Source organism: Cibotium barometz, chromosome 20 (assembly GCF_041138505.1).
Source record: "Cibotium barometz isolate CiBa-2024 chromosome 20, ASM4113850v1, whole genome shotgun sequence".
NCBI classification, from domain to species: Eukaryota; Viridiplantae; Streptophyta; class Polypodiopsida; order Cyatheales; family Cibotiaceae; genus Cibotium; species Cibotium barometz.
Window position 1 is genome coordinate 43,162,523 of NC_141065.1, and position 26,912 is coordinate 43,189,434.

At 43.9% G+C, this 26,912-nt stretch overlaps 1 protein-coding gene across 1 annotated transcript; it reads left to right on the forward strand.

Annotated features, from left to right (window-relative positions):
* The first annotated feature begins 66 nt into the window (after nt 1-66).
* Nucleotides 67-21,429, forward strand: LOC147627908 (ADP/ATP translocase At5g56450-like). Its single transcript, XM_086814879.1, has 2 exons — nt 67-531; nt 20,598-21,429. Exons 1-2 carry the CDS (start codon nt 184-186, stop codon nt 21,291-21,293), a joined length of 1,044 nt encoding a protein of 347 aa, XP_086671005.1. The 5' UTR covers nt 67-183; the 3' UTR covers nt 21,294-21,429.
* Nucleotides 21,430-26,912: the final 5,483 nt, after the last annotated feature.

Genomic DNA, 26,912 nt, shown 5'->3' on the forward strand with positions numbered 1-26,912 from the left:
CTTTAACTTTGTAAGAAAATCAAAGTGGACCATGGTAGGCTAGCCTAAAAAAGTATGATCCAAATTGTACACTTGGGGGAAAATCCAGAGAAATTGTTCTACCCTTGTGACAAGAAACGGAGGTTCAAAATGCTAATAAGCTATGGAGCCACGATGTGGTATTGCTGCTGGTGAGAGAGACCCATGCCTGCCCAATCATCTGTGGTTTCTGGGGAGGAGAGTGCAGGAGAGCCCAAGTCACCAGATTGGCCAACACAGGCATGGGCCAATTTTCCTAGAGATCTGATGGCAGGGGCAATGATGGGCGGTGTTGCCCACACGATTGTCGCTCCCATCGAGAGGGCCAAGCTGCTTCTACAGACCCAGGAAAGCAGCATGGCCATCATGGGTGGCCACCACACCCGCTACAAGGGAATGCTGGACTGCATCTTCAGAATCGCCAAAGAAGAGGGCCTCCCGTCCCTCTGGCGTGGCAATGGCAGCAGTGTCCTCAGATACTATCCCTCTGTTGCACTCAATTTCTCTTGCAAGGTAAGCTGCCTCATTGTGTGGGTTTTTTCCCCTCCCAATAGGGTCTCTGTGTTTTTCTCTCCCTGGATTCAGTTTTTTTTGCAAGAAATTGTTCAAGAAAATTACCCTTCATATTTTTAGGTTTTTGCTTATATTTATGTATTGACTAAGGTGGCAAGTTTTTTTTTTTTTTTTTTTTTTTTTTTTTTTTGTGAGAGAGAGAGTGAGAGAGAATTATATTAACGTCTTCAAAAGACCTAGAGGAACTATGAGACCAAAATGATGTGTACATAGTGTCCATAGAAATCTAGTCATGGATGAAATAAGAAAAAGCAACAATAAACTAAAACTGAAAATGAGGTATAAGGTACAACAAGTAATGGGATATGGGAGAGCTGAATAAAAACAGTCAATCAACCTGGTATGTCAGGCAAGGGCCCATCCAAGATATCCATCATGGGTGATACAAGAAGGCTAGAGATGTCAATAGTCTGTTGTGAGGATGAGGCTACTCGATGGCAGGCCAAGATCTCCTGAATCCGGGGCTGATGAGTTGGGAGTGGTCGGGGTCCGACGGGTTGAGGGCATCAAGCTCTCTAGAGTGTGCATGCCCGATTTGATGCGACTCCCATGGGTGTGCTGTGAGGGGGCACTGTGGTTGTCACGTGCATCCGGCACTTTGATGCCATGTGGACATATCTGAACAAGAAGGTGCAGGACCTGGAGTGGAAATTGGTCCCATGTGAGCCCAGTATGGGACGAGTCAGCCAGGGTTCCACTCTATGCGTCCGAGGTCAGGTGTGCATTGTCCTACACACGAAGCAGTGCCAGTCCGTATTGTGAGTCTCCCTCTGAAATGATGTCAGGTGATCTCTGAATTTGGTCTGTGAGACCGGGTGCCGGACATATGTAGGTGCATGTAGGTTTTCATGTAGAGAAGGGGCCAGCCCATAAGGCTAGCCCAAGGCAAAGCCTTGTGCTGCTGTTGTGGGCATGGGGGAGGTGTAGAACCACCCCCAAGGGGCCAGGAGGGCCCCAGGTTGTGCCCACCAGCCTTGGCTTGGGCAGGAGGGGTTGTTGGCGAGCCCTATGGCCACTGGACAGCCAGCTGACTGGGCCCTAGGGCCTAGGCCCTAGAGTGGCTGTCGGCCAATTGTGGGACAGCCCAAACAGCCAGCCCAGGGGCTGTCCAGCAACCAGCCAATTTGCTTGGGGTGGCCAGCCCTTGCATAGTGTGAAAACACATTAATTGCTATTTCAGCAGGTTGTGGAGTTTTAGCTTCTGGCCGGCCTCAGTATGCTAGCCGACCAGGGCTAGAGGAGAATATAAAAAGCCCAGCCATGAATTCAGTCCATCATCTCACAATTCACAAGGGATTGCTGCTTCCAAGGGCCAGGTACAGCCAAGGGGAAAAGCTTCAATCAAGGTGAAAAGTGCAGGTCAAGATTTTAGTCTTTATTTTTTTGATTTGCATCATTCTAATAAAGCAAATACAACATTCGTGGTGGGGGCCCTACAGAGGGTATTTTGGACCCAATTTTGTGTCCTCTTCTCCCTCCCTCTCTCTCTCTCTCTCTCTCTCTCTCTCTCTCTCTCTCTCTCTATTTTTATGCACATCTACGTGCGTTATATTTGTCGTGAAAGATTGCTGAATTCTGAGCATTGAAGTTACTGATTTGACCATGAAGCTTCCGCATGTTACATTGGTATCCGAGCCTTCTTCAAGTGTGAAGATTCAGCCAGAAAAACCAGAAAAAAAGAAAATTTTTTTTTTTGTTGCTTGTGTGGTTGGTTTCTAAACTCCGATGGACCACCCCCTTTCGGTGTGACTCCTATCCCTCGATGGATGGTTGGTTTTCAGCCTTTGGAAGCCTTCGGAAGTCTCCCACACACATAGTGGATGGTCAGATTGCGCCCCGGAAAGGAAGTGCATTTTCCTGCTATGGCGAGCCACGACGACGAGAGAGAACGACAACCTTGGGACCAAAGTGCACCAGGCAGTCCTTCTAGGGTGGCAGGCATGAGCGTACAGGAGATGTTCTAGCAGATGACTCGTCCTCCCTCTTCTTCCGTTTCCCAAATTCCAGATCCTTTATTACATGACTCTTTTGACGGGGTACGACTGCAGCCGAATTCGATGCTCGAGTTGCAGATGCGAGCAATGGAGATTCGACAGATGGAAGACCGTGGGGCAGTAGCCCGTGTTGCTGCACAAGACGACGCCAAGCGACGAGTGGAACATGAAAGATATCTTGCGGCTTTAGACACGAGAATGACACTAGCAGCTTCCTCCAGTCATTTTCTCGAGAAAATGAACTTCAGAGTAAGTATAATGGTAAGCTCGACCCCACAATTCTTTATTCCTCGTTGCATTAGTTTGAAGCTTATTTTAACGCAATTAGAATAAGTGATACTGACAGAGTGATCTTTGCTAGTTGGTATTTGGAAGGCGGGTGTAAACCGGCCTTCAGAAAGCAAAGGGCGGTGAAACAAACATTTGCACATAAAACACTTCAACACCATTGAGGACCTAGAAAAGGAAAACAAACAGGGGGAGCTAGAGTGCTCCTGCCAAAAGTACACGGACACCGATTGGCCCCAAATCGCAGTGGCGCCCCTTGCGGTATTTCTTTAATTGATTATAAGAGCTTTGATTACAATATAAGGCTGGTAACTTAGCCGTCCCAGTAGAACTCCTGAAGCCTGCAAAGAACTTGCATCTGGCTTCTTGTCCACTCGGCATCCACAAACAAGTCTAGCCATTGTTCACATCAAGAGACCCTTCACATTGAGTCTGCATACAGAAGCTTTCTCCCATGATCAAGGCTGCCACAACCATCCATAGCCTCTCACACTATGAACAGCATCACACCCTGACACATCCAGTGCTTCTGCATCACAACACAGACTCCCAAACTGTCTCTCAAAAGAGAACTCGTATCACAGCACAGCATACCATACAGTTGACACACCTGTACAAACCCTCTCTACCATCCAAGGGTACTATCCATCTCTGTCATGGATTCCCTGTCCCTTGTCCTATCAGTAGCAAGGTTGTACCAAACATGTGTCCACTCCTGTACCTTCTGCCTGCATGTGACCTATCTCTTGGAAAAACCCAAAAACATGTCTCTTTGAGAAAACCTACGACCTGTTTCCACATGAAACCCTTAGGCCTGTTTCCCTTTGAAACTTCTATCATGTTTCCCATACATCTAGTTACCTGTTCCCTCATGAAACATCTGGCAACATAGAGATACTCATAACTGTAGGTCCCTCTGTTCCTTTCTAGCAAGAAGAAAGCAATCTGCTCCATGAGCACTCAGCCATGCGAGCTTGCATCACTCCCATGCCAAGAAACATATTCAAGTGACGTGTACTTGCAACCAAAAACCCAAGCACATAGCTGAATTTGCAGCCAAGCAAAAACAGCCCATAAACAGTCCCAAAACAGTCCCGAACCCAAAGCAAAGAGAAGCTGAAAGTTCCATCAGATGAACGCCATCGACATGATGTCTATGTTCATGAATATCCAGCCCTCCTTTCTGTATCAGCTGTCGTACAGCAGTCGCCTATATCGGCTGTACCTGTCCGTACAAATATGCCTGCAGCAACTCTGTTCAAGGCAACTTCTGTTAGCCCTGTCCGTACACTGTACGGCTGTCGTACAGGGCTGTACGGCCTGTACCTGAACCTGCAGCCACCTGGTGAGAGTCGCCTGCTATGGCTGCCTCTGTCCCACAGCTCTGCGCCACCTGTACTCAGCAGTACCTGCAGTCGTACAGCACAGTACGGCTACTGTACGGCCTGTTACAGCACTCAACATACAGAAAACAACCACACCCAGTCTTCAGCAGCAACCGCCAGTATATCCAGATGAGCAGCCTGACTGGAAAAGCACACCCCACACAAAAGATAGGCGCCTCCTGCTTTTTCTGCCCAACAGCCCCTCTTTTACCAAAAAGCTCACACGTGGCCCCAAAAATAGCATAAGGGCCACGTTTCTTTAATGAAGGGCTTTATAATGACTTTTAAAGGTTTTTAAACCTTTTTAAGCTAAAATCTTTTTGCCCCCTTTCACACATGGGGTTATCCACACATGGGCTCCCTTCTTCACTCCCACCTGATGCCATTCACACTGTCCACCATGTCCCCGTGCACATCTGCATCTTGTCCAGAGAAAAACACAGGGTCATGACGGCGGGGCCATTCCTTGGTGGACCTAGTGGGCTCATGCCCACACGAGATTAGGTATGGTGGCTTATGTTTGGGACAAGTTTGTTCTCGACCTTAAGCGATGGTTTCCACCATCCCATTACCTTGAGTGACTTGAAGACAAGTTTAGGGGAGCGTGTCAAAACGAGCAACCAGTTCTTTAGTTTGCTAATAAAATTTCAAACTTATGTTTGCAGTTAGGCTTATGTGACAAGGACAAGAAAGGGTAGTTCCTTTGTGGCCCACGCAAATCCAGTGGGAGGTGCGTATGTTTAGGCGAGCCACCTTCGAAGACGCACTCTCACTTGCGTAGATCATTGAAATGAACCATAATGGTGGAAAGCCCAAGACTTCCCAGTCTGCAACTCCTAAGGCAACTGCCTCGGGGGGAAAAGGCCAAAACCAGACGGGGTCTTTTCTAGGACAGAGCACGGGAGCCTCTGGCTCCAAGAACTCGACCAATGCGCCCAAGCTTACGCCAGACCAGAAAGCTCAGGTAGGCAAGACTGATGGTAAATTGAGTGCTGAGGAGACAGCTCAGTACAAGGAGGGTAGGTGTTTCTTTTGTTATACAAAAGGACACACTTCTTGGGAGTGCCCTAAGAAGACTACCATTCCACAGACAACTACCCTAGCCTCCACGGCTTCAGTGGTGAGCCCAGCTCCCACACAGACCCCGGTGGGGTTGTCCCTAGTTCTTCGGATCCCAGTGCTTTGGTTGGTGCAATCGTTAGCCGAGAGCTCGAAGATAAGTAGAAGGGCGCCTATGACCAAGAGTATGAGCGCAACGAATTGCTCAAGACCTTTGGCTACATAGGTGGCCAGAGAGTCGTCGTCTTGTTTGATAGCACCCCACGGAGGATGTGGTCATGGAACAGGCCACTCGACGAGTCTGTTTTGTCTTGACTTCGGTGGACAAGAAAGTTGAGGGATTTAGCACATGCATGATGACGAGCATCAAGTTTGAAGCTCAGAGTGCTAAGCTAGTCATTCAGAGCGTAGAGTTTGTGCATGATTTTATGGTTGCCCCTCTTGTAGGAGTGGACATAATTTTGGGAATTCAATGGTTTCACAAGTTTCAACCAGATATCAAGTGGGACATGCACACTTTTGAGATTAGTCAGAATGTGTCTAAAGCCCCAATGACCATTAAGTGTGAGCCAGGATTCCCGAACTTTCCTCTCATAAGTCATTTACAGCCTAAAGGAGAAATCAAAAAAGGCACACAGAGTGCGATGATTTACATCTAGACTGCCCATACGGTGGTCAGACCCCAGGGCTTTAGAGAAGTACCAGGTTGACAACCTTCCTCCCGAGCTCCCCCTGTCTAGACCGGAGGACCACAAAGTAAACCTCCTCCCAGGCTTGGATTCCCAAAGCAAGTTTCCATACCGCCTTTCCAAGGCAATGGAATCGGAGTTGGACCGCCATCTCCAAGAACTATTGCAATTTGGCTTCATACATCCTAGTGTGTTGCCATTTGCAACTCCGATCTTGTTTGTCAAGAAGAAGGATGCGTCTTCTCGATTGTGTGTCGATTATCGTGCACTCAATAAGCTGACTATCAAGAGTAAGTTTCCGATGCCTTGAATAGATTATATTCTTAAGAGTGTGTGTGGATGGGAGCATATATTAATACCAAGTCTTACACCCACTATTGGGCACTGATGACGTTAGTGGGGATGTCGTAGTATCTAGTCTATACTATGCATGATGGAGTTGATGGTTTATTTTCTTGTGGATGACTTCCATGAGGTTATAAATTGCATTTTCTTATAAGGTGAATTTGGGCATGTTCGTGGATTCATCTAGGTATATCTTTATGTTGTATTAGCGGACATGCAAATTTCACAATGTGATGTCCAAGTTGCAACCAGTTGATATTGTGTTAATTCTTTCTATCTTTAGAGGTGCGTATGCTCTATCAACTACCTTTTTGTTGTAATAATTCTTTCTATTTGTTATGATTCTTAGTGCTAGGCTTCATTATGGCTGAGTCTGCCTTGTATCTCCGGAGCTCTGACAGAAACTGAGTACACAGACCTTTGTATAAATGTATGCTCTTATGTGTGTGCGTGCGTGGAGTGTGTATGTGGGTGGGAGCATATATTAATACCAAGTTCTACACCCAATATTGGGCACTGAATGATGACGTTAGTGGGGATGTCGTAGTTTCTAGTCTATACTATCCATGATGGAGTTGATGGTTTATTTTCTTGTGGGATGACTTCCATGAGGTTATAAATTGCACTTTCTTATAAGGTGAATTTGGGCATGTTCGTGGATTCATCTAGGTATATCTCTATGTTGTATTAGCGGACATGCAAATTTCACATTGTGAAGTTTTCGTCCAAGTTGCAGCCAATTGATATTGTGTTAATTCTTTCTATCTTTAGTGGTGCATATGCTCTATCAACTACCTTTTTGTTGTAATAATTCTTTCTATTTGTTATGATTCTTAGTGCTAGGCTTCATTATGGCTGAGTCTTCCTTGTATCTCGGGAGCTCTGACAGAAACTCAGTACACAGACCTTTGTATAAATGTACGCTCTTATGTGTGTGTGTGTGTGTGCATGGAGAGTGTGTGTGGGTGGGAGCATATATTAATACCAAGTTCTACACCCACTATTGGGCACTGATGACGTTAGTGGGAATGTCATAGTATCTAGTCTATACTATGCAAGATGGAGTTGATGGTTTATTTTCTTGTGGATGACTTCCATGAGGTTATAAATTGCACTTTCTTATAAGGTGAATTTGGGCATGTTTCTGGATTCATCTAGGTATATATATATATATATATATATATATATATATATATATATATATATATATATATATATATATATATATATATATATATATATTCTCGAGAGGCTGAATGGGGCCAAGGTGTTCTCGAAACTAGACTTGAAGAGTGGGTACCACCAGGTGAGGATTGTTGAGGGGGACATCCCCAAGATAGCCTTCTGTATGGAACGGGCCCACTTGGAATTTGTTGTCATGCCTTTTGGCTTGACAAATGCCCCAGCAACATTCAACCGCATGATGATGCGTGTGTTCAGGGACTTAATAGGAAAGTGTGTGTTCATTTTTCTGGATGACATACTAGTATTTTCAGCTACCGTTGAGCAGCATGACTGTTACAGGACTGAGTATTTTACCTCTTTTCTTAAGCATTGCAATTATGTTTTAAGCATGTTTAGCATTCACTAATCATGTTTTACTCTATATATACATATGTAAGATTGTACACGTGTGTGGGTACAGAATCCAGATACATGTTTGGTATGTGTGAATACATGTGTGTGCATGCTTATATGTATGTACATGTGCATCTATGTTTTTGGGTATTTTTCTCTTACCGTGTTGCAGGTACAACAGCTGAGATCTCTCTCCTTGTGGGGCAGTCAAGGCAGCTCAAGGGGCTACCCTAGGGCCACCCAAAAGGCATTCCCAAGGGGGCAGCCAGGTAGCAACCCTGCAGCGCAGCCATGGGTAACCGGGTAGCAACCCTGCAGTGCATCCAGGGGCAGCCGGGTAGCAGCCAGCGCAACAACGCTGGCAGCCTGTCCAGGTGACGTGGCGCTGCCACATGGCAGAGGCGGCTAACTGCAACACAAAATGGTGAGCAGGCGCACAGTTCAGCTGCGAACCCCAAAGTGCAAGAGAGAGAGAGTCGTCAAGTAGCAAAACGCAAAGAAAAAGCTGCGTTGAAACCAAAAACGCAGAAGAAAAATAAAAGCAACGCTCATAGTAATTTTTTGTTATAAAAAAAAGAAAGAGAGAAAAGCATTCGTAGAAGATTTTATAAAAAGGGGAAAAGCTATGCTTTTTACCCCAAAACTTGTATAAAAAGGGGGCCAAGGCTCTTTGTATAACTCAACGAATTGGGTGAAGGCTTCAAGTAGACTCCCTCTACGTGAATCAAGGAATTCTTTTTTCGGAAGTTGTACAAGGACTATGCCGGCTTCAAGTGATAAATAAATACCTGCGGAGGGCCACGCTTTGGGGCCTATCGGTCTCTTGTGCTGCAGGAGCGCTCTAGCTCCATGTCTTTTTCTTCTTCTCTTGCAAAGTTTATTATTCCAGTGCATAAAGAGTTTTAAGTGTGATTAAGTTGTGCTCACTGCCCGTCAAGTCTCTGAAGGCCAGTTTCAAGGATTTATCTTCAGAAGAGGACGACTACTTCGAAGAAGACTAGAAAAGCGAGCAAGAAATACCTCTCGATATGCCAGAATTTGAAGATGATGATGCCATCTATGAAGCAAAGATGTAGAGCTTGATGGAGGGATTAATGGAACTCGCGAAGGACTCACGTTTTCCACAAAACTTCAAAGTTGATTCCAAACCACGGAAGCAGGGGTCTGAGAAGAAAACTAAGCCTCAACATTTGGCTCCCATCTACCCAAATTTTCAGCCATACCTTGATTCTTCTTCTTCTTTTCCCCCACCTACCTATGGAAACCCTGTTAATACTTCTCATCCTGGTTACTTTGGCAGAGGCTCTGTCTTTCATTCTGTCACCAGCCTCGACATTTCCCAGTATGAAAGGGGTCTGGTGGACTCCAGAATGTCTAAATATTTGGAAAGTACAAGCTTTGGGAATGGGGGATTATACTAGAATACAAAGGACCATACTCCTAAAATTTAGGAGAGTTGCTATTTTTGGCCCGACTCTGATGGAAATTCTGTTCGCGTCATTACATCTGGAATTGAGCAGATACCAAGAGTTGGCAAAGTGCCTATGACAGAATGTCTACTAGTTGGGATATTTTTAGAGGTAAAGATTATGGGAGAACCCATCTCTTAGATTGGGACATGTGGCAAGAAAGTGGATCAAAGTGAAACAAGTGGCCTCACACTTGTCAGAAAGTGGATCAAAGTGAGACAAGTGGCCTCACACTTGTCACTCGAGCTATTGTGTGGCTCTCCACTTGTCATTGTAGCCTTCTCTTTCCATTTTCACTCGTGGGAGCCCCGAGTCTATAAATTGGAGCCCTCTCTCTTCATTAATGAAGGCTCTCTTGCTGCACACTAGCCTCTTAGCACCGTTACAGGCTGCCCTAATGATGGCTACTCTCTTTCTCTCTCTTGAAGGCTGCCCATGAAGAATACCAGCTGTTGGGGACTGTTTTGGAGGCTTCCATCGCGAAGAAATACTGAAGTCCTTGTACTTGTTGTACCTGCTAGTACCAACCACTATACCAGTTGTACCAGCTATTGTACTTGCTATACCAACATTTGTACTTGTTGTACCAGCCACCGTACTTGCTATACCAGCCATTGTACCTGTTGTACCAGCCACTGTACTTGTTGTGCCGGCTGAATGGAGAGTTGTACTTGCTGTACCAACTCTATTGCATGAAGACTCGTGGTTTTTGGGGAAGAATCAATACCCACATGGAGGTATATGGATTATATTGTTGGTTTGGCATTTCTACAGCTTGTGTTCCGGCTTGGTAGCCTCGTGTTGGGCTGTGTCATGGCATTTGTATATGGATAATCCGGCATCTCCCGTGGGGAGAGTACGGCCCTCAAAGCTTGTACATGATATTATTCTCCTTGGTTAAGTAAATACTCCAAGGGGGGGGGGGGGAGGTCGGCCCATTCCGGCCTCTATGCGGTGTCACATGGGCAAGCTCCATTTTTAGCATTTGTGGATGTTTTGTCTAGTTTTTATGTTTTATGCAAAGTGATGATGGATATGTGTTAATGCTGTGGCCATGTTTAAATGTTTTAATATGCATTGATGGTATCAATAAGTGTGTCAAAGGCCCTAGTCCCTTGGGCACCCGCCGCGAGTTTCATATTCCATGATGGGTGTACCCAACATGGGCATGACTTGGTGTGCAGCCAGGAATGTATGGAGGTATGCCAAGAGGTATGTATGGAACTTATGGGTGGTGGTGGCGGAAGTGCTTTTCGTATGCTTGGTTTGGGAGGTGGTATGATGGGCATGGGGTCTAATGGTGTGGGCAATTCTTTTCTCAAACCACATCCCTATGATAATCTTGTTTCAGGCAAGAAGTCAAAAGATTATAAAGAGGGTGGTGCTGTAGTAAAGTTTGACACTTTTAGTGGTGCAAAGGATCGTTTGAAGGCTCTCACCTTCATTCAACAGTTTGATGCAACATTTTTTGGTGGTAACTTCACAGAGGCATCTAAGGTACGGAAGGCAGCTTCTTTCCTAAAGGGAAATGCTCTTCAATGGTGGTCGACATTTCTTCATCAGGGTATAGCACCAAGCACTTGGGTGGAGTTCAAGCAAATCTTCTCTTCTTTATGGTTGACACCGACTTTTGAGGTGGATGCTATGACAGCTTGGCATCAATTAGATTTCAGAGACTGTAGCAATCTGGAAGAATATAACAAGAAATTCTGGGATGCTTTGCTACCGGTCACATCCTTTAGGCCAGTGTCACTGGTTGAGCAGGTAGAGACGTATTGCTGTGGGTTACCCAAGGAGCTTCGTAGTCATTGCATTAAAACAAAGGTCACTAATATGACTTAGATGATAGAAAATGCTCAGACTGGATATGCCATGCTTACTGGTCAAATGTCAGGATTCAAGGATCAACGTCTCTTCTCAAAGAAAGCATTTAAAGAGGCAAAGGAGTCAAAGGACACCAAAGACGCTGAACCACGAGAGAAGGGGCAATCCAAGAAGAGGAAATTTCAGCCCTTACCTCAAAGAACAAATGAAGAAAAGAAAGAACTTATAGCTGCCAACAAATGTTTCTTTTGTGGAGAAGAGGGACATCGGTACTATAGGTGTCCGAAGAGAGCACTTAAAAACGTAGATGACTCACAGGAAGAGCCTAAAGCAAAGAAACAAAAACCGCATGTTGGACTGGTACCTAACTTGATAGGGTTGAAGCAAGGGAACGCATCTTCAGAGTTGTGTAGAGCATGGGAAGACTTGGGGATTAAGAGGTTTTGATCTTTTTCAACCCTGGGGCTCGTGCAAACTTCATCACCCCCGAGCTTGTGGCAAAGTTGGGCATCAAACCAGAAGAGATGGGTGTGTTGCATGAGGCTACTTTGGCTTGTCCTGGACATACGGTTGAGGTTACGCCGATCATTGGGAAACTACGTCTCAGTGTGCAGACTTACATGGACAGAGAGGATGATTTCTACATTATGCCTTTGGAGGGTTGTGATGTTTTGTTGGGTATGCCTTGGTGCCATAAAGTTAAAGCAGTAGTAGATACTTTCAATAGGAAAATTACTCGTGCTCACAAGAATAAGGAACACACTCTTGATGTTAAGCTTAGAGGAGAATCTATTCCTGTTGTATCGGCCTCGGCCATTTCTCGTTTAATAAAGAAACATCTTTTTGTTTACTTAGTGTATGTTAAAGAGAATTAGGACACAACAGAGTCCAACTTGTCTAAGTTGGACAAGGAAAGAATGGATTTTCTCAAAAGTTTTTAAGATTGTTTTTCAGAGACTTTGCCAGGGGAGTTGCCGCCTGCTAGGCCTGAGGATCATGTGATTGATTTAATTCCTGGAAGTTCACCTCCGAATAAGCCACCTTATAGGGTGAGTGCAGCCCAACAAGAAGAGATTATGAGCCAAGTGCATGATTTGTTGGAGAAAGGGTTGATTCAGCCGAGCTCTTTGCTCTATTGTTCACCAGTGCTATTGGTACAAAAGAAAGATGGTTCTTGGCGGATGTGCATTGATTACAGGGCACTGAATAAGATTACCATCAAGAACAGATTCCCTATACCATGAATCGATGATATCTTAGACCAGTTACAGGGAGCAGCTTACTTCAGTCGCATTGATATGAAGAGTGGATACCATCAAATTCACATCAGACCAGAAGATGTACACAAGACAGCCTTCAGGACAACTTTTGGACTTTATGAGTTTTTAGTCATGTCTTTTGGTCTTACAAATGCTCCAACGACTTTTAACAGGATGATGGATCGAATTTTCCGACCTCATCGTGCTTTTGTGAGCACCTTCTTTGATGATATGATTGTTGTTTCTCATTCAGAGAAGGAGCATCAAGAGCATTTGACCAAAGTGTTTGAGGAACTCAGAAAGCATAGGTTGGTTGTCAATGGAAAGAAGAGTGAATTTTTCATGCAGGAGATTCATTTTCTTGGGCACATTGTATCTAAGGATGGCGTCATGATGGATCTAGCAAAAATTGAAGCGATAAAGAATTGGCCGGATTTGCAGTCTGTACATGATGTGAGAAGTTTCTTGGGACTTTGTTCATATTACAGGAGGTTTATCCAATTCTTTGCAGAAATTGCTTCACCTTTACATCACTTGATCAAAAGGATGTAAAGTTTCGATGGACAGAGAAGGAAGTGGAAGCTTTCAGCAAGCTTAAGGAAAAGCTTATCATTGGTCCAGTTTTGGTTCTACCAGATTTACATAAGCCTTTTTGTGGTACAGTGTGATGCATGTGGGAATAGCAGTGGAGCTGTTCTTATGTAAGATGGGCATGTTATTGCTTATGAGAGTAGAACTTTGTCACCAGCAGAAAGGAATCTACAAGTATATGAGAAGGAGCTTCTTGCGGTATTCATGCTCTTTCTACTTGGAAGCATTACCTTCTTGGGGTTGATTTCATTGTTCAGAGTGATCATCAAACTTTACGATACTTCCTTACTCGAACGAAGCTCTCAGAGAAGCATATGAGATGGGCTAACTTTCTGTCCATGTTTCACTTTCAGATTGTGCGTGTGGATGGCAAAAAGAATGTGGTTGCGGATGCCTTGTCTAGGAAACCACATGTGGACGCCGTCTCTATTATCTTTCATCATGAACTTGATGATATGCGAGAACAGTATGCTCATGACGCAGATTTTGAGCGGATTTTTGATCGTTTGACTGAAGGAGAGCGAGTCGATCATTATTCTCTCAAAGAAGGATTTTTTATGATGCATGACCATTGACAAATTGTGTCACATCTCAGTTGAGGTAGAAGGTTTTGACAGAATGCCATGCTCCGCCTTATGCAGGCCATCGTGGTATTGAGGCTACAGTGAAAGCTTTGGAGGCATTTTTTTATTGGCCTGGTATGTGCAGGGATGCTGATGCTTTTGTTCGTGATTACGTCATTTGTCAGAAGGTGAAGTATGACCGTCAAAAGACACCTGGGTTACTTCATCCTTTGCCTATTCCAGATAGACCGTGGGAGAGTATTGCTATGGATTTTATCTTTGATCTTCCTAGAACAAAGAATGGGAATGATGGCATCTAGACTATCGTGGATCTTTTCAGCAAGCAAGCCCATTTCATTCCAGTCAGGAAGAAGATTAATGCAGAGCAAATGGTGAGGATATTTTTGACAAATATCTTTAAGTACCATGGGATGTCCACATCTATTGTTAGTGACCAAGATCCTCGAATGACGAGTTTATTTTGGAGAGCATTGTTCGAGAACATGAAGACTTCGTTGAAGTTCTCATCGTCTTTTCATCCACAAACAGATGGGCAATCGGAAATTGCCAACTCAGTTGTATTGGATCTTCTAAAGTGTTAAGTTTCGGATCATAAGGAGCAATGGGAAAAGTATCTTCCTTTGGTGGAGTTTGCTTACAACAACACCATTCACACTTCAACAGGTAAGGCACCTTTCGAGATTGTGGAAGGCGGGAAGAAAGTACCTCCGATCCTGCATACAAAAGATAAGATATTTGAGGCAGACCATTTTGTGGAGAATATGGATGAGGCTTATAAGAAGGTCAAGTTGGCTCTTCAAAGGACTCAAGAGAAACAGAGGAAGGCAACAAATCTTCACCGTCGATCATTGGTTTTTGATTTGGGTGATTGGGTGCTTTTGAGATTTGAGAAGGCTAGACTCAGGAAAATGAAGGGTAAACAACACTTATATCCTAAACTGAGTATGCGGCACTATGGCCCTTTTCAGGTGATTGAGAAGATGAGTGATGTTTCTTATCGTCTTTGGTTATCGGATCATTGGAGGATTCATAATGCATTCCATGTGAGTCTTCTGAAACCTTTTAGAGGTGAGGTGCCTACAGATCAGGTTGATGAGCCACAACCAGAAGTTGAAGAACTAGATGAGATTCTTCAACCGGAACAGATTTTGGCACATAAGGAAAGAAAAGTCAGAGGAAAAGTTTCACGTCGATATCTGGTGAAGTTTGTGAATGAAACCGATAGGGGACCCGGAACAATTGAATAGACCAACACTTCAAATACGAAAGACAGAGCACCACGACACAGCGGAAGAACCTTAAATAATACAATAACACCACATTGAGTTGGAACAGCCGGCCCCCCGTAGGAACTTCTTTATTCACACAGAAGCTTTTACAAGATACCAAGGTGCGGGTGCATACAGCACCGGATTTTCCACAAAGCATCAGCACAGATCTTGCCCAGATTTCTATCCAGTGCCAAGATACAAACATCTCTAGGAGCTGTCCAAAACTGTCCCAAAACAGTCCTCAAAAATCAGCTCATAAACCATCCATAAATCAGCCCGGTACAGAGCCAAAAGCTGCCCTGAACTCCGTGCCAAATCAGCCCCAAAACTAGGCCTCGAATTAGCCCCTGAAGAGCTCTCAAATCAGCCCCGAAAACAGTCCATAAAAACAGCCAAAAATACCCCTTTGCTGTGGAAACCTGTACTGCCAAGAGGGAAGACAGGGCTGTGCGCTGTCCGGCCAGCGCAACAGAGGAGAGAGAGAGAGTCTGCAGTCGGCCAGCTCTGTCATCATCTATGGAGGAAGTCGACCAGCCCTGTAGCATCTTTGGATCAAGTCAGCGAGTTGAGAGAAGAGAGAAAAACTCCAGGAGGCATGCGCATGATGATAAATCATAAAACAGCCCAAACTTGCTTTAATAGAGTCGACTAGTTCTATTTTTGAAGTGCTTTTCCACTTTTTGACTAAAAGTGGTTGAACCAGCCCAAAATATCCACTTTATGCTTTCCTTGGCTTGTACTCCAAGTTTTGGCCCAAAAATATCCACTTTATGCTTTCCTTGGCTTGTACTCCAAGTGTTGGCCCAAAAATATCAACTTTATGCTTTTCTTGGCTTGATGCCCAAGTTTCATCTAGGTGCCTTGTCCAAGCCCAAAAATAATAATATGTCCAGCCCATCATTAATGATATGTGAACACACCGATTTATAAATGTTATGAGTCACTTTGATGAATAAATATTAAAATCCCATGCTGTTCATGCTGTATGGCCATCTTTCAGGCCAAACCATGCCAGTAAAATGCTCTAGCTTTCTTTTGTGGAAAATCCCCGTTCACACCTTGGTTCCAAACAATGTGTGAAACATTGTTCAAGACTGGTGAGAGGACCGAATCGGTGACATCCCCTCCGTCTTATAAGACAGTTGTCTGCAACTGTAGAAGCATGATACCATTGAAATATCCTTCAAATATAGCAGATCCACTGTGCATCAATAGTATTACATAATTCCAGATCCACGATCCGAAGGTAGATACGAGCACAAGAGCCAACCGTATGAAGAAACAAACTGTATCCATATCTTGAGTCAACAACTCTGATAATAAGTAGACACAGGCACAATAGCCAACTGTGTTTCAAATATCCATAAATCCATAAGCCAGATAATAACTAGACACAAGCACAAGAGCCAACTGTGTCCCAAATATGTATAAATCCATAAGCCGCTTTTCTGAATGTTCAGGGATGTTGAATCCTTCCCAAAACGTAAGTACGAAGTGAGCACCAGGGTTGCTAGTCCTCAGAAAGATCACGCCATGTTAGGCTGCATCTGCCATTCATGTATTGTAAGAAAAGCACATCATATCAAGCTATATTTGCCATACATGTACTGTAAGAAAAGCACATCATGTCATCATGTCACGTTGTATCTGCCATACATGTATTGTCATGTCAGCTGTAAGAAAAGCACATCATGTCAGGCTGTATCTGCCATACATGTACTGTAAGAAAAGCACATCATGTCATCATGTCACGGTGTATCTGCCATACATGTACTGTCATGTCAGGCTCCATAAGCCACACATGTTCTGTCATGTTAGGCTTCATAAGCCATACATGTTTCTGTCATGTCAAGCCTCAGAAGTCACACGTCCTATTATGTCAAGGCTCACAAGCCCCATATTCTGTCATGTCAAAGCTAAGAAGCCACACGTCCTGTCATGTCAATCCGAGAGTGCATCAAGATTACTCAACATCTGGAACAACCATAACAACTCATTGTAGGTATCCAGATAAGCATGGTACTCATCCTCGGTAGAAGATAATGAAACTGTATTTTGCTTCTTGGATCTCTTCAGGGAATAAGACTGGAACCAAGAGTGAAGCAATAACCAAAAGTGGATCGTCAAGTATCTTGATCACCTACCCAATCAGCATCAGAGTATCCAACAAGCTCAGTTCCTTCTCTGAAAGAGAGACCGTAGTCCAAGGTACTGGATAAGTATCGGAGAACCCTCAGAGCGACCTGCCAATGAGAATGTCAAGGAGTGGAAGAAAACTGATTGAGAACACTGCCATTGTAATAAATATTGGGCCTGGTGTAAGTCAAATAAATAATAGAACCAACAAGCCTCCGATATTGTGTACTGCCCTCGAAGAGGGGAGAGGGATCATCATGGGAGAGCTTGGAGTTAGGATCCATCGGACAAGAAATTGGACGGCACTCGGTCATCCCAAATGTCTCTAGGAGCTGCTTCAAATATCTGTACTGGCTAAGAAATACTCCATGAGAAGACCGATAGACCTCCATCCCAAGAAAGTAGTGGAGAAGTTCTAAATCAGTCATCTCAAAGATGAGCTAAATCTGACTAGAGCTGTTCAATCTTGGCAAGATGTGAGCCACGGATCAATAAATCATCAACATATAAGACAATCAAACAGAGCAAAGCATCCTGAGCAAATACATGGAGATTGCTGTCTGGAAAGCATCTTTGGAATCCAAGGGAAAAAAGAATGCATCAATCTTGTCATACCACACCTTGGGTGCGTGTTTCAAACCATAAAGGGCTTTGTGCAATCCGTACACCTTACCCTCATGTCTGGGAACCTGAAAACCTTGAGGTTTTTCAACATACTGTTAGCATTCATCTCTTGTCTGTACCATACTGAGTGAGGGCCTGTGATGTGGGTGTGCCTGCCCATGGGGGACTCCCTGTTGCTTTTGAATGGTTATGAACTCCGTAACAGAATCCATGATGTTAGCAATATCGACGATCTTCAGGTTGGAGAGCTCATTCTCCAAGGCTACCTTTTGAACAGGGTTCTTACGGTGATACCTACTCTAGATGGTATTTCACAATTCTTCTGCAGTTTCCTGATCATTGTCATCAAATTAACGAGCAATAGAGGGTTTTATGTTGAAGAAGATAAAGGCATGAGCCCTTGCATCTTTGTCAGACCAGGCATCAATCGCAGCCTGAGGAGAAGCAGCATCGGGAGAGGCATCTGTACGAGAAACAATACCCCATAGCCGATGATATTGAAGGAGAGTCTTCATCTCTAGTGCCCAATCAAGATAATTGGTTCCATCTAAGATGGATTCCTTGGGAAGTTGAGGAATGGATACAGAGATGACAGTCTGTGTAGAAGCCATGGAATTCTCCTCTTGAATTTATAAGTAGGTACCTAGGGGTTGCTCACATATAGAGATGACAGTCTGTGTAGAAGCCATGGAATTCTCCTCTTGAATTTACAGCGGAAAGGCTGCAAGTAGGTACCTAGGGGTTGCCCACTCCTCCCTAGACACTAGGTGAGGTGAAAGAAAGATGTAGAAGTGTACTCCTACTGGAGATCAAGGCACACGGGTGAAGACGGGAGGTGACCCGATGCACGATGAAGTAAGGGAGGGAGAGGCTAATGGAGCAAGTGCACGGTGCTACCACTAGTCTACGGTACGGACATAATACAAAAGTATGGGAGGAGAGGGAGGGCTGCGGAAAAAAAATGCAGCAAGGTACTGGTGGAGGAGAAACGCTGCAAAGAAGTGCTATCCAGGAGGCAAAAAAACAGCCCCGAATCAGTACCAGAAAAATGCTAATTTGTACTCCAAGTAGATCTCCAAAATGCAGCCAGCAAGGGGGCAGAGGAGAAAAAAAAAACGCAGGCTGAAAACTCTTCTTGCTGATTTGTGGAAGGACAAGATCTCTAATACCATGTGCTTTTGTGAGTGAGAAAAAGGAGAGGACCCAGGAGGTGGTTGATTGTTGGCTCAACCGCTGGAACATACACTTCGAGTTCCACCCATTCCCAGAAGCCAGGAAGATTCAGATGGTTAGGGGTCTCATGAAGGAGAAAGCCCTAACATGGTGGAGAGAACTCAGAAATAAACCCCGTACTTTGGGCGAAGTTCGAGATGAGCCCCTCCAAGCGGACTCCAAGTGGAGGATGAGTTTGATATAGTGGCCAAGTTTATGGAGTTGGATATGAAGACACGTCTTTCAACACATACTTATAGAGATTAAGAGAGTTGCCATCCCAGGTGGCACACATGGATGCCATAACATTGTGTGCATTTTTTATTCGTGGGTTGGCACGGGAACAAAAGCTCTAGGTAAAGAATAATCTTAGTAAGACGTTGGAGGATGCCATCCGGTATGCTAGGATTTATGAGGAGACGATGGCTGGCGAGACTCAGAAGAACGTCTCTCAGAAATCTCAAACCACCGAAACCTTTGAGCAGGTTTCCAGGGGTAAACAAAAGTACAGTCTGAGAAGGCGCCATTGAACCAAACCTAGGTTTCGGGTGAACCCAATCTGGAGAAGGATTAGAAGCACCCGCAGACCCTTCAAAGGGTAGGTGTTTCACTTGCGGTCAAAAGGGCCATGTGAAGACGAGTTGTCCAACTCATTCGACCGAAGTAACAAGTTAGAGGTAACCCTCAAATTTCTTCATGTATACTATTGTTTTAGGTCATTGTGCATGTATTTTCAATGTGGTAGTCTTCGGTCCTAACGGCTTGATACGGATGTATGGGTCGGCGTTAGAGGAGACTATGCATCCTTTTTGACCCTGGTAGCACTCACTTCTTCATTAATGCTAAACTTGTGCAAAAGCTGGGAGTGAAGACGCAACCAAGTGGTCACGCGTATCGTGTGAACCTGCGGGCAGGACATAATCTGGGACGAGCATGTGTCTCAGTTACCGATATCTATTCAGAGTTATACAGAGTCCCTAGATTTTTTGATTATGAATATAGATAGGGTTGATGCTATACTAGGTAAAGAATGGTTTTATAGCCATGATGTCTATGTAGATTGGAAGAGTCATATTTTGTCCTTCGTAATGGAAGATGCTTCAGTATGTTTGAAAGGTGATTTTGCGGTCCCACCCTCCATTTTGTAAACTTAGCAAGACTTTGTAATATAATGTAATATTTTGTTATGAAGTGTTTCAATGTGTTTTCTACTTTTTCATCTGATGTTAATTGTGGTTGTAAATGGGTAATCAACAGCACAATCTAGGATATAAATCATATTTCAAGGTTGACTTGTGAATACTTTGTGTTGTACAGATCTGCCGTGTTTGGTTGGTTTGTTTTCCTTGATTGTGCCGTGCTATGAGACTTTTTGTTAATTTTTTGCCTTTCATACTGCATGATAACAGTCTACTGTCTAAAGCTGGTATGTGGTGTTTTGTATGCCATTCTCAAAAACCAAAAAATAAGCATTCCCAAAATTGGATGGAGCAGTGCAGACCTACAGGGATACCTGAGGGATTGCAGGAATGCTTGAGGGATTACAGGAACACTTGAGGGATGAGTCTATGTTCTGTTGTGTCAGCTTTTTCTTAGGGCAAGAGGCACTTTTAAATAGGGGCACCTCTTATAAAAGCGGTTCATAGAAAGTTTGAAACCGTGGTATTGCAACTGTGCTCACAGGTTTTGCTTTTGCAGGATTTGTACAGGACCATACTTTTTGGAGGTTATAAAAGCAACAATATAATCACAACAGCCCGGAACAATTTTCTTGCAGGCGCGTTAGCAGGCTGTACAGCTCTTGTTGTTGTGTACCCTCTGGATATTGCTCACACTAGGTTAGCAGCAGATATGGGAAGGACCGAAGTGCGCCAGTTCAAAGGTCTACTACACTTTCTAAAGACTATCTATAAGAAAGATGGGGTTAGGGGTCTATATAGAGGTTTGCCCGCATCCATACAGGGTATGGTGGTCCATCGCAGTGTCTATTTTGGAGGTTTTGACACAGCCAAAGACGTGATGTCGAGTAAATCTGGGGACCTTCCCTTGTGGATACGATGGATGATGGCTCAAGCTGTGACAACTTCGGCAGGCTTGATCTCCTACCCACTTGACACAGTCCGCCGCCGCATGATGATGCAGGCAGGTTTGGAGCGGAAAATGTATGCCAACACATTGGACTGCTGGAGAAAAATATATCAGAGAGAGGGTGCCCGTTCCTTTTATCGGGGTGCTGTGTCCAACATGTTCCGAGGAACCGGAGCAGCATTGATACTGGTCCTTTATGACGAAATAAAGCATCTCATGGATCTGACTATGCCTAGTACCCATGATCATAATACTGTTAGGCTTGAGAACGTTCCTATGTCGGAACAATCAAAAGCTGACAGTTAGCCCTGTATGTGATTTTGTAGCATAGCTTTGGGTTCTTCTAAACCGGTATAGAATAGTAATGAAGAGTTGCTTGTACAGGATTTACTGTCACACACATGTAATAAAGAGAATTTGCTTAAATCTACCGCTAAATTTTCTAGGCTTTTTCCCCAGAGCAGGACAAAGTGTTTATTAGTTTGTTTTAATGCTGAAAATTATAGATTTCCCTTAATTCTATGAGCAAGCTGCATTTTGACCCTTTGATGGATGGAAAATATAGGATATAGTTTTGCAGGATTATGATCTTGGTCACGAGGAAGGCAGAATACCCGACCCATGAGCATGATTGTATGCCATGGTCAGGGCAACATCAGCATAACCCTCAGTTGAGCTGAAAATGAGGTGTTCGTGAAGCATATTTTTTATTTCAATATAATGGCAAATTTTTGGCCAATCATATTGGCCAGATGGGTCTGGTGACAATCTGAGCTGTTGGCAAATATCCATCGGTGGCTACATCCCTGTTGCCAAGCCCCCACCCATGACAAAGTGTAATTTTATCTATGAATCAAATCAACTTAAGCGGAGATACGGGCTTTGTAATAAGCATGAAAAGACTGAATTTTGGTCCTGCTTGCTTTATTGCATAGCAAACAATGTATTGGCATAATTCTTCCATATTAGTGGCTCTTCTATCTTAATAAATCAATCTATTCCATTATTTTCTCTCTTCTGTACTCCCCGCCGTGTGGCACCTCCCTCAAAGGTCACATGGCCACCTCCCACAGGAGTGTGAGGCTCATACTTGCACTCCTCACCAAGCTCCTCAAAATTTGCATTCGCACCTGGCTTCGTCGTTGATCTCCTGCACACTGAGGTGCTCCTCAATGCGGGTAAATGTTCTGCCATGTGCTTCTGCAGTAGGCTTCTAATTTGCTTGTTGAGATGGAAGGTAGTGAAACCACTTGCTGTCTGCATGCGAACTCCCTCAGTGTGGATTTTGTTCACAGTGTCAATGCATGAGCTTGTCAACTCTATCCACGGTCCTATCCAACTCTATCCATGAGCCATTCTGTTGCTAGGAGCAGCACAAGGCCTCCTGTCATTGTGGATGCCAGCTTGACCATGGCTTTCATCCACGGGGAGGAGCTGCCATGGGAAGGGGGGACAGGTGCAACTATTGGGGATATGGGGCTGGGACAGGCAGAAGCAAAGTCACGTTAGGGTTACACTAGAGTTGGGTTGAGCCACAGGTGCAGTAGCCATCATGTTATGCTCGATGCTGAGGTTAGGATTTGAAACCAAAGGATTGGGGTTAGATGGAGTGTCTGTCAGATTAGGGTTTACAGTGCCATTGCGGTTGGGATTCAGATTATGGTTTACAGTGTTGTTAGGATTAATAGAACCGACAAGAATGCCCAACATCAATTAAAGATTCAAAAGGAGAAAGAAAGTTATATTAAACATCTACTAAAGACCCAATGGGCCTATGAGGCCAAAGTGATACAATAATGTCCATAGCATATCTCATCATGGAACGCAAAATAAAGTAGAAACATAACAAAACTATCTCATTGGAGTGATACAAAACTGTCTATGGAAATCTCATCATGGAATACCGGGAACATGAAACATGAGAGGAGCATCAGCCCCCGTTAGATGGTATCCCACTCTCCAAAATATCAAGCATGGGGCTAATAAGTATGGCCAAGAGGTCTCCCTCGGCTACGTCACGTGGAAAGGTAGCTCGATGGCGATGGCTGATATCTAGGGGGTCAAGGATGTTGGGCATGCTAGAATGCGGAGGCCCGGTTTGAGGTAACTCCTCTCGGGCGAGGGTGGTCTGGAGCAGCCCGAGTGGGTTCACAAGATCCATTGTATGGGTGTCCTCCTCTTGGGTCTAGAAGAAGCTGGTGATGGCTGGCTAGCAAGGGAGGGGTCGGGGTGGCTGGGGTTGAAGCTCTCTCAAGAAAGTGTCCTTGTGTCTGTGGAGCTCGAGCAGGACGAGACCTAGGCATGCTAGTTCGGGAAGTCAATCATCTTGGAGAGGGCCAAATCCCTCATGGAACAGAGAATGAAACCTCCCACGGATCTCATAGTATACATACGCACTGTCTCAACCTGTGTGGCATAATCGACAAATCCTCTCTTGCCTGGGTCAGCTTTGAGGACGCACATAGCCCTTCTTATCTCCACCCTGAGGGGGTGGGATGAAATCCGTATATGGCCAAGTGCAATCCACATGACTGGGACATGTGAACACTCAGCAGGTAGCCCAGTTGTTGGATGAATCCATCCTCAGTGTAAGTGTGAGGAAATGATCTCTACAAAAGTGCATCTTTGGTGGGAGCTCCGAAGGTGTGATCCATGTGCAGTCGGTGTAGAGGCTAAGAAGATCTAACCAAATAATCCGTGTGATGTCCTCATGAGAGAGCTAGAAAAAACGGGAGTTCAAACTGTATTGAAGGGTGAGAGGTGGTCCACGTGGAGCCCATATCCCGAGAACCAAGTGGAAACTTGGGCATACCATACTCTTGGGTGGCCCTTGAGAGTGCTAGTTGTCTCGAGGACTCCAAGGCAAGCTGCGGGTACCTGTGGGGATCCATGTGACTACTACGATGGAGGTATGTGATTGTCTGGAAGAGTGCATCCACTACCATCGAGGCTGCAGCAAACTCTGTTTGGATAATATGGTGTGGGACTGATGGTTTGTTGCAGATCATATAGGAGAGCATCATGACCTAGGGCCTCTTAACTCGCAGCCAATCCTCATCGGATAAACCCGACCTCCAGAAAGCTGCTCCATACATCAAGGTTGGTGTGACAAGGGTGTCAAAAAGCCAAACCTTTGTCATGGGCACATGGAAATGTGCCATGAAGCACATTTCCATGTGAAAGTGCCTGGAAGCACTTTTGCTCAACGAAGCTCAAGGCTACATATCCTCCTATCACTCCAACATGTGTTGTGGAAAGCATGGGCCACTGAAAGTGACACCAAGGTAGACATAGGATGAGGCAATCTCCATAGGATCCCCTTTGTGTGTGAAGCTCAATCTGGATGCGAAGGGGTGGGAGGTATTAAAGAGCATTATCTTGGATTTACCAAGGTTATTAAAAATGAGGTCCCGTTGAGTGCAAAGGTCCTGCAAGGCATCCAAATGTATCTGAAGTCCCTCGGCTGAATCTAAAAGGAGGAAGATGCCATCTACATAAAGTAGTAGAGGGATCAATATGCCTACCAGTGTGGGACCAACCCCACCTAATTTGCCAATGAATCTGGAGATCTCATTAATATAGAAGCCAAGAAGAGTGTGTGATAGAGGGAAACCTTGTTTCACCCCAATACTGTTCGAAATCTCTTGCGATGTACCTCTTGGGGCTCTCACTCGTCCGTGGGTGACAGACTCATAGAGGGTGATGATGCTCCAAACCATGTTAGATGGGACTCCTATCTCTTGTAGATGTTGTAGAAGGTGGGCTTAGGGTATAGTATCAAAAGCTTTGGGAAAATCCACAATGTAGTAGTAAATCCTCTGAAGTCGTGCTCTACCCTCCTCGATGATGGCACGAAGGGTGAAGATGTGGTCAAGGGTAGAGTAGCTCCTCCGAAAGCTTGTGTGTTCTGAGGCTCTACATCCCATCCTTGTCTCTCTGCAAATGGACTGACCTGCGCCTCTACCACCAATCTTGGGTTTTGGCCAATGTGTGGCCAATCATGATCATCTAGGCAGTGAGTCCCTCGTGTTATTGGGCCTGCCCATTATGTAGTCTACGGATGGCCTTGAGAACCATGCCCTTTGTGAAGAAGGTGGAGGTGGTGGGGGAATTGTTGATGGGGTAGAGGTGGCTAATGGGGGATATGATAGAGGGAGCATACATAGGACTACCATGTGTGCAAGTAGGTGATAGGTGTAGGGTGCTGATGTTCTCGAAGTTTCCTCCAAGCCTCTTTGTAGTTCGGCCCTAAGAAGAGTCGGTATAACTCATCCTCTTTTCGAGCATAAAACTTTCATTTCTTGCATTGGGTGAGGCGTTGAGAAATCCCTTGTGCTTGGCGCTTCATGATTTTCCCAATCCATATCTGGGTGGTTGCAAGATGAGGTTATCTAGTTTCACTTAGTGGGCGCCCTTGGCCTTAGCCTGAAAACAGGCATTTTTTCAAGAAGAATAGCCAGTCTCTATAATCTGATCGAATATCCAATAATTGCAAATCCAATGAGGTTATCTAGTTTCACTTAGTGGGCGCCCTTGGCCTTAGCCTGAAAACAGGCATTTTTTCAAGAAGAATAGCCAGTCTCTATAATCTGATCGAATATCCAATAATTGCAAATCCCCTTTTCTTTGGGAACCAAAATTGTATACATGCCATGTCAAAGGTTTAGATAGATACAGTGAATGTGAGTAAATTACCTATAACTTTTACATTATTACTCATATGATGTTTCCACTTTGCATATCACAAGTTCAAATAACATAGAGCTTAACTTGATTTATCGAGTAATTTTTGATGTGTTCTAATATTTTTTATATTATTTAAAAGGCATTAGAATAGTTAAAAAACATACTAGTTTGTCCTCCCACCACATCTACCATTTAAAATGCTAAATTTGTATGGATCTAGTGACGATTAGATTGGGGAAGATTAGTAGAATGTGGTTATAAGGTAAAATTACAAATCTAACGGTTGGATTTTTTGTAGATTTACTTTAGAAAATTTGTTGACTTTCAGAGGCCCATTAAATCAATTGTAATTTAATTCTAGAAAATCAAATATTGAATCTTTCAATCTAAAAACTCTAGGAATCAATATACTTGTTGCCATGAATTTATTAAAATTTTTTTTGGCTTAATTTAAGTATGGGAAGGTCCATTTCCAATTCTCCCAAGTGAAACTTTCCATATTGTCCACTCTCCCCTTTTCAAGTCTAAAACCAATTCTAGTTAGGTTTGGAAATCTAGGCTTGGTAAACTTCAAAGCCTAGATATCATTCCATGTGTGAGGCTTGGGTAGGCACAAATCTTATATATGCATGCCACTTTATGTCCACATCAGCTTTGAGAGGATCCACATAAGCAGCTTGCCACCTCCACCCTCCATGTGAACATGGTCAACCTAGTTGACTCTCCACCTCATCATCCTAGTCATCATTAATGCCACATCTTCTTGCAACCTTTGCATGCCACCTCTCGCACTTGGTGACATGGCATGCCACATCATGGAATTGCCACATCAGCCATAATAGTGCCACGTGTCAAGAAAATGCCACGTGTCATGCACGCATGTCACGTGGCACCTCCTTCCCACCTCCTCATTTTTTAAAAAAAAATATATTTTTGAAAAAGTTAATTTAGTAATTTAGAGAAATAAAATATAAAATTTTAAATAATAAAATATATATACTTTATTAATATAAAAGAATTTAAAATCACTAATGTTAAAGGATTATATTTTGGAATTAGATAAATAATATTATTTTTAAAGTTCATGTTATTTAATTTAAAAATAATAATTTTTTAAATTTCATATTTCTTGAAAATATTTATGTGTAGGATAAACCTTTGAATAAAATTTAAAAAAATATATTATAAAATAAAATACAATTATATAATTATAAAATAAAAGATATATTTATATATCTA

Coding starts and splice junctions, on each gene's coding strand:
- LOC147627908 (XM_086814879.1), top strand. CDS start 184: ATGCCTGCCCAATCATCTGTGGTTTCTGGGGAGGAGAGTGCAGGAGAG. Junction 532..20,597: donor CACTCAATTTCTCTTGCAAG/GTAAGCTGCCTC, acceptor TTGCTTTTGCAG/GATTTGTACAGGACCATACT.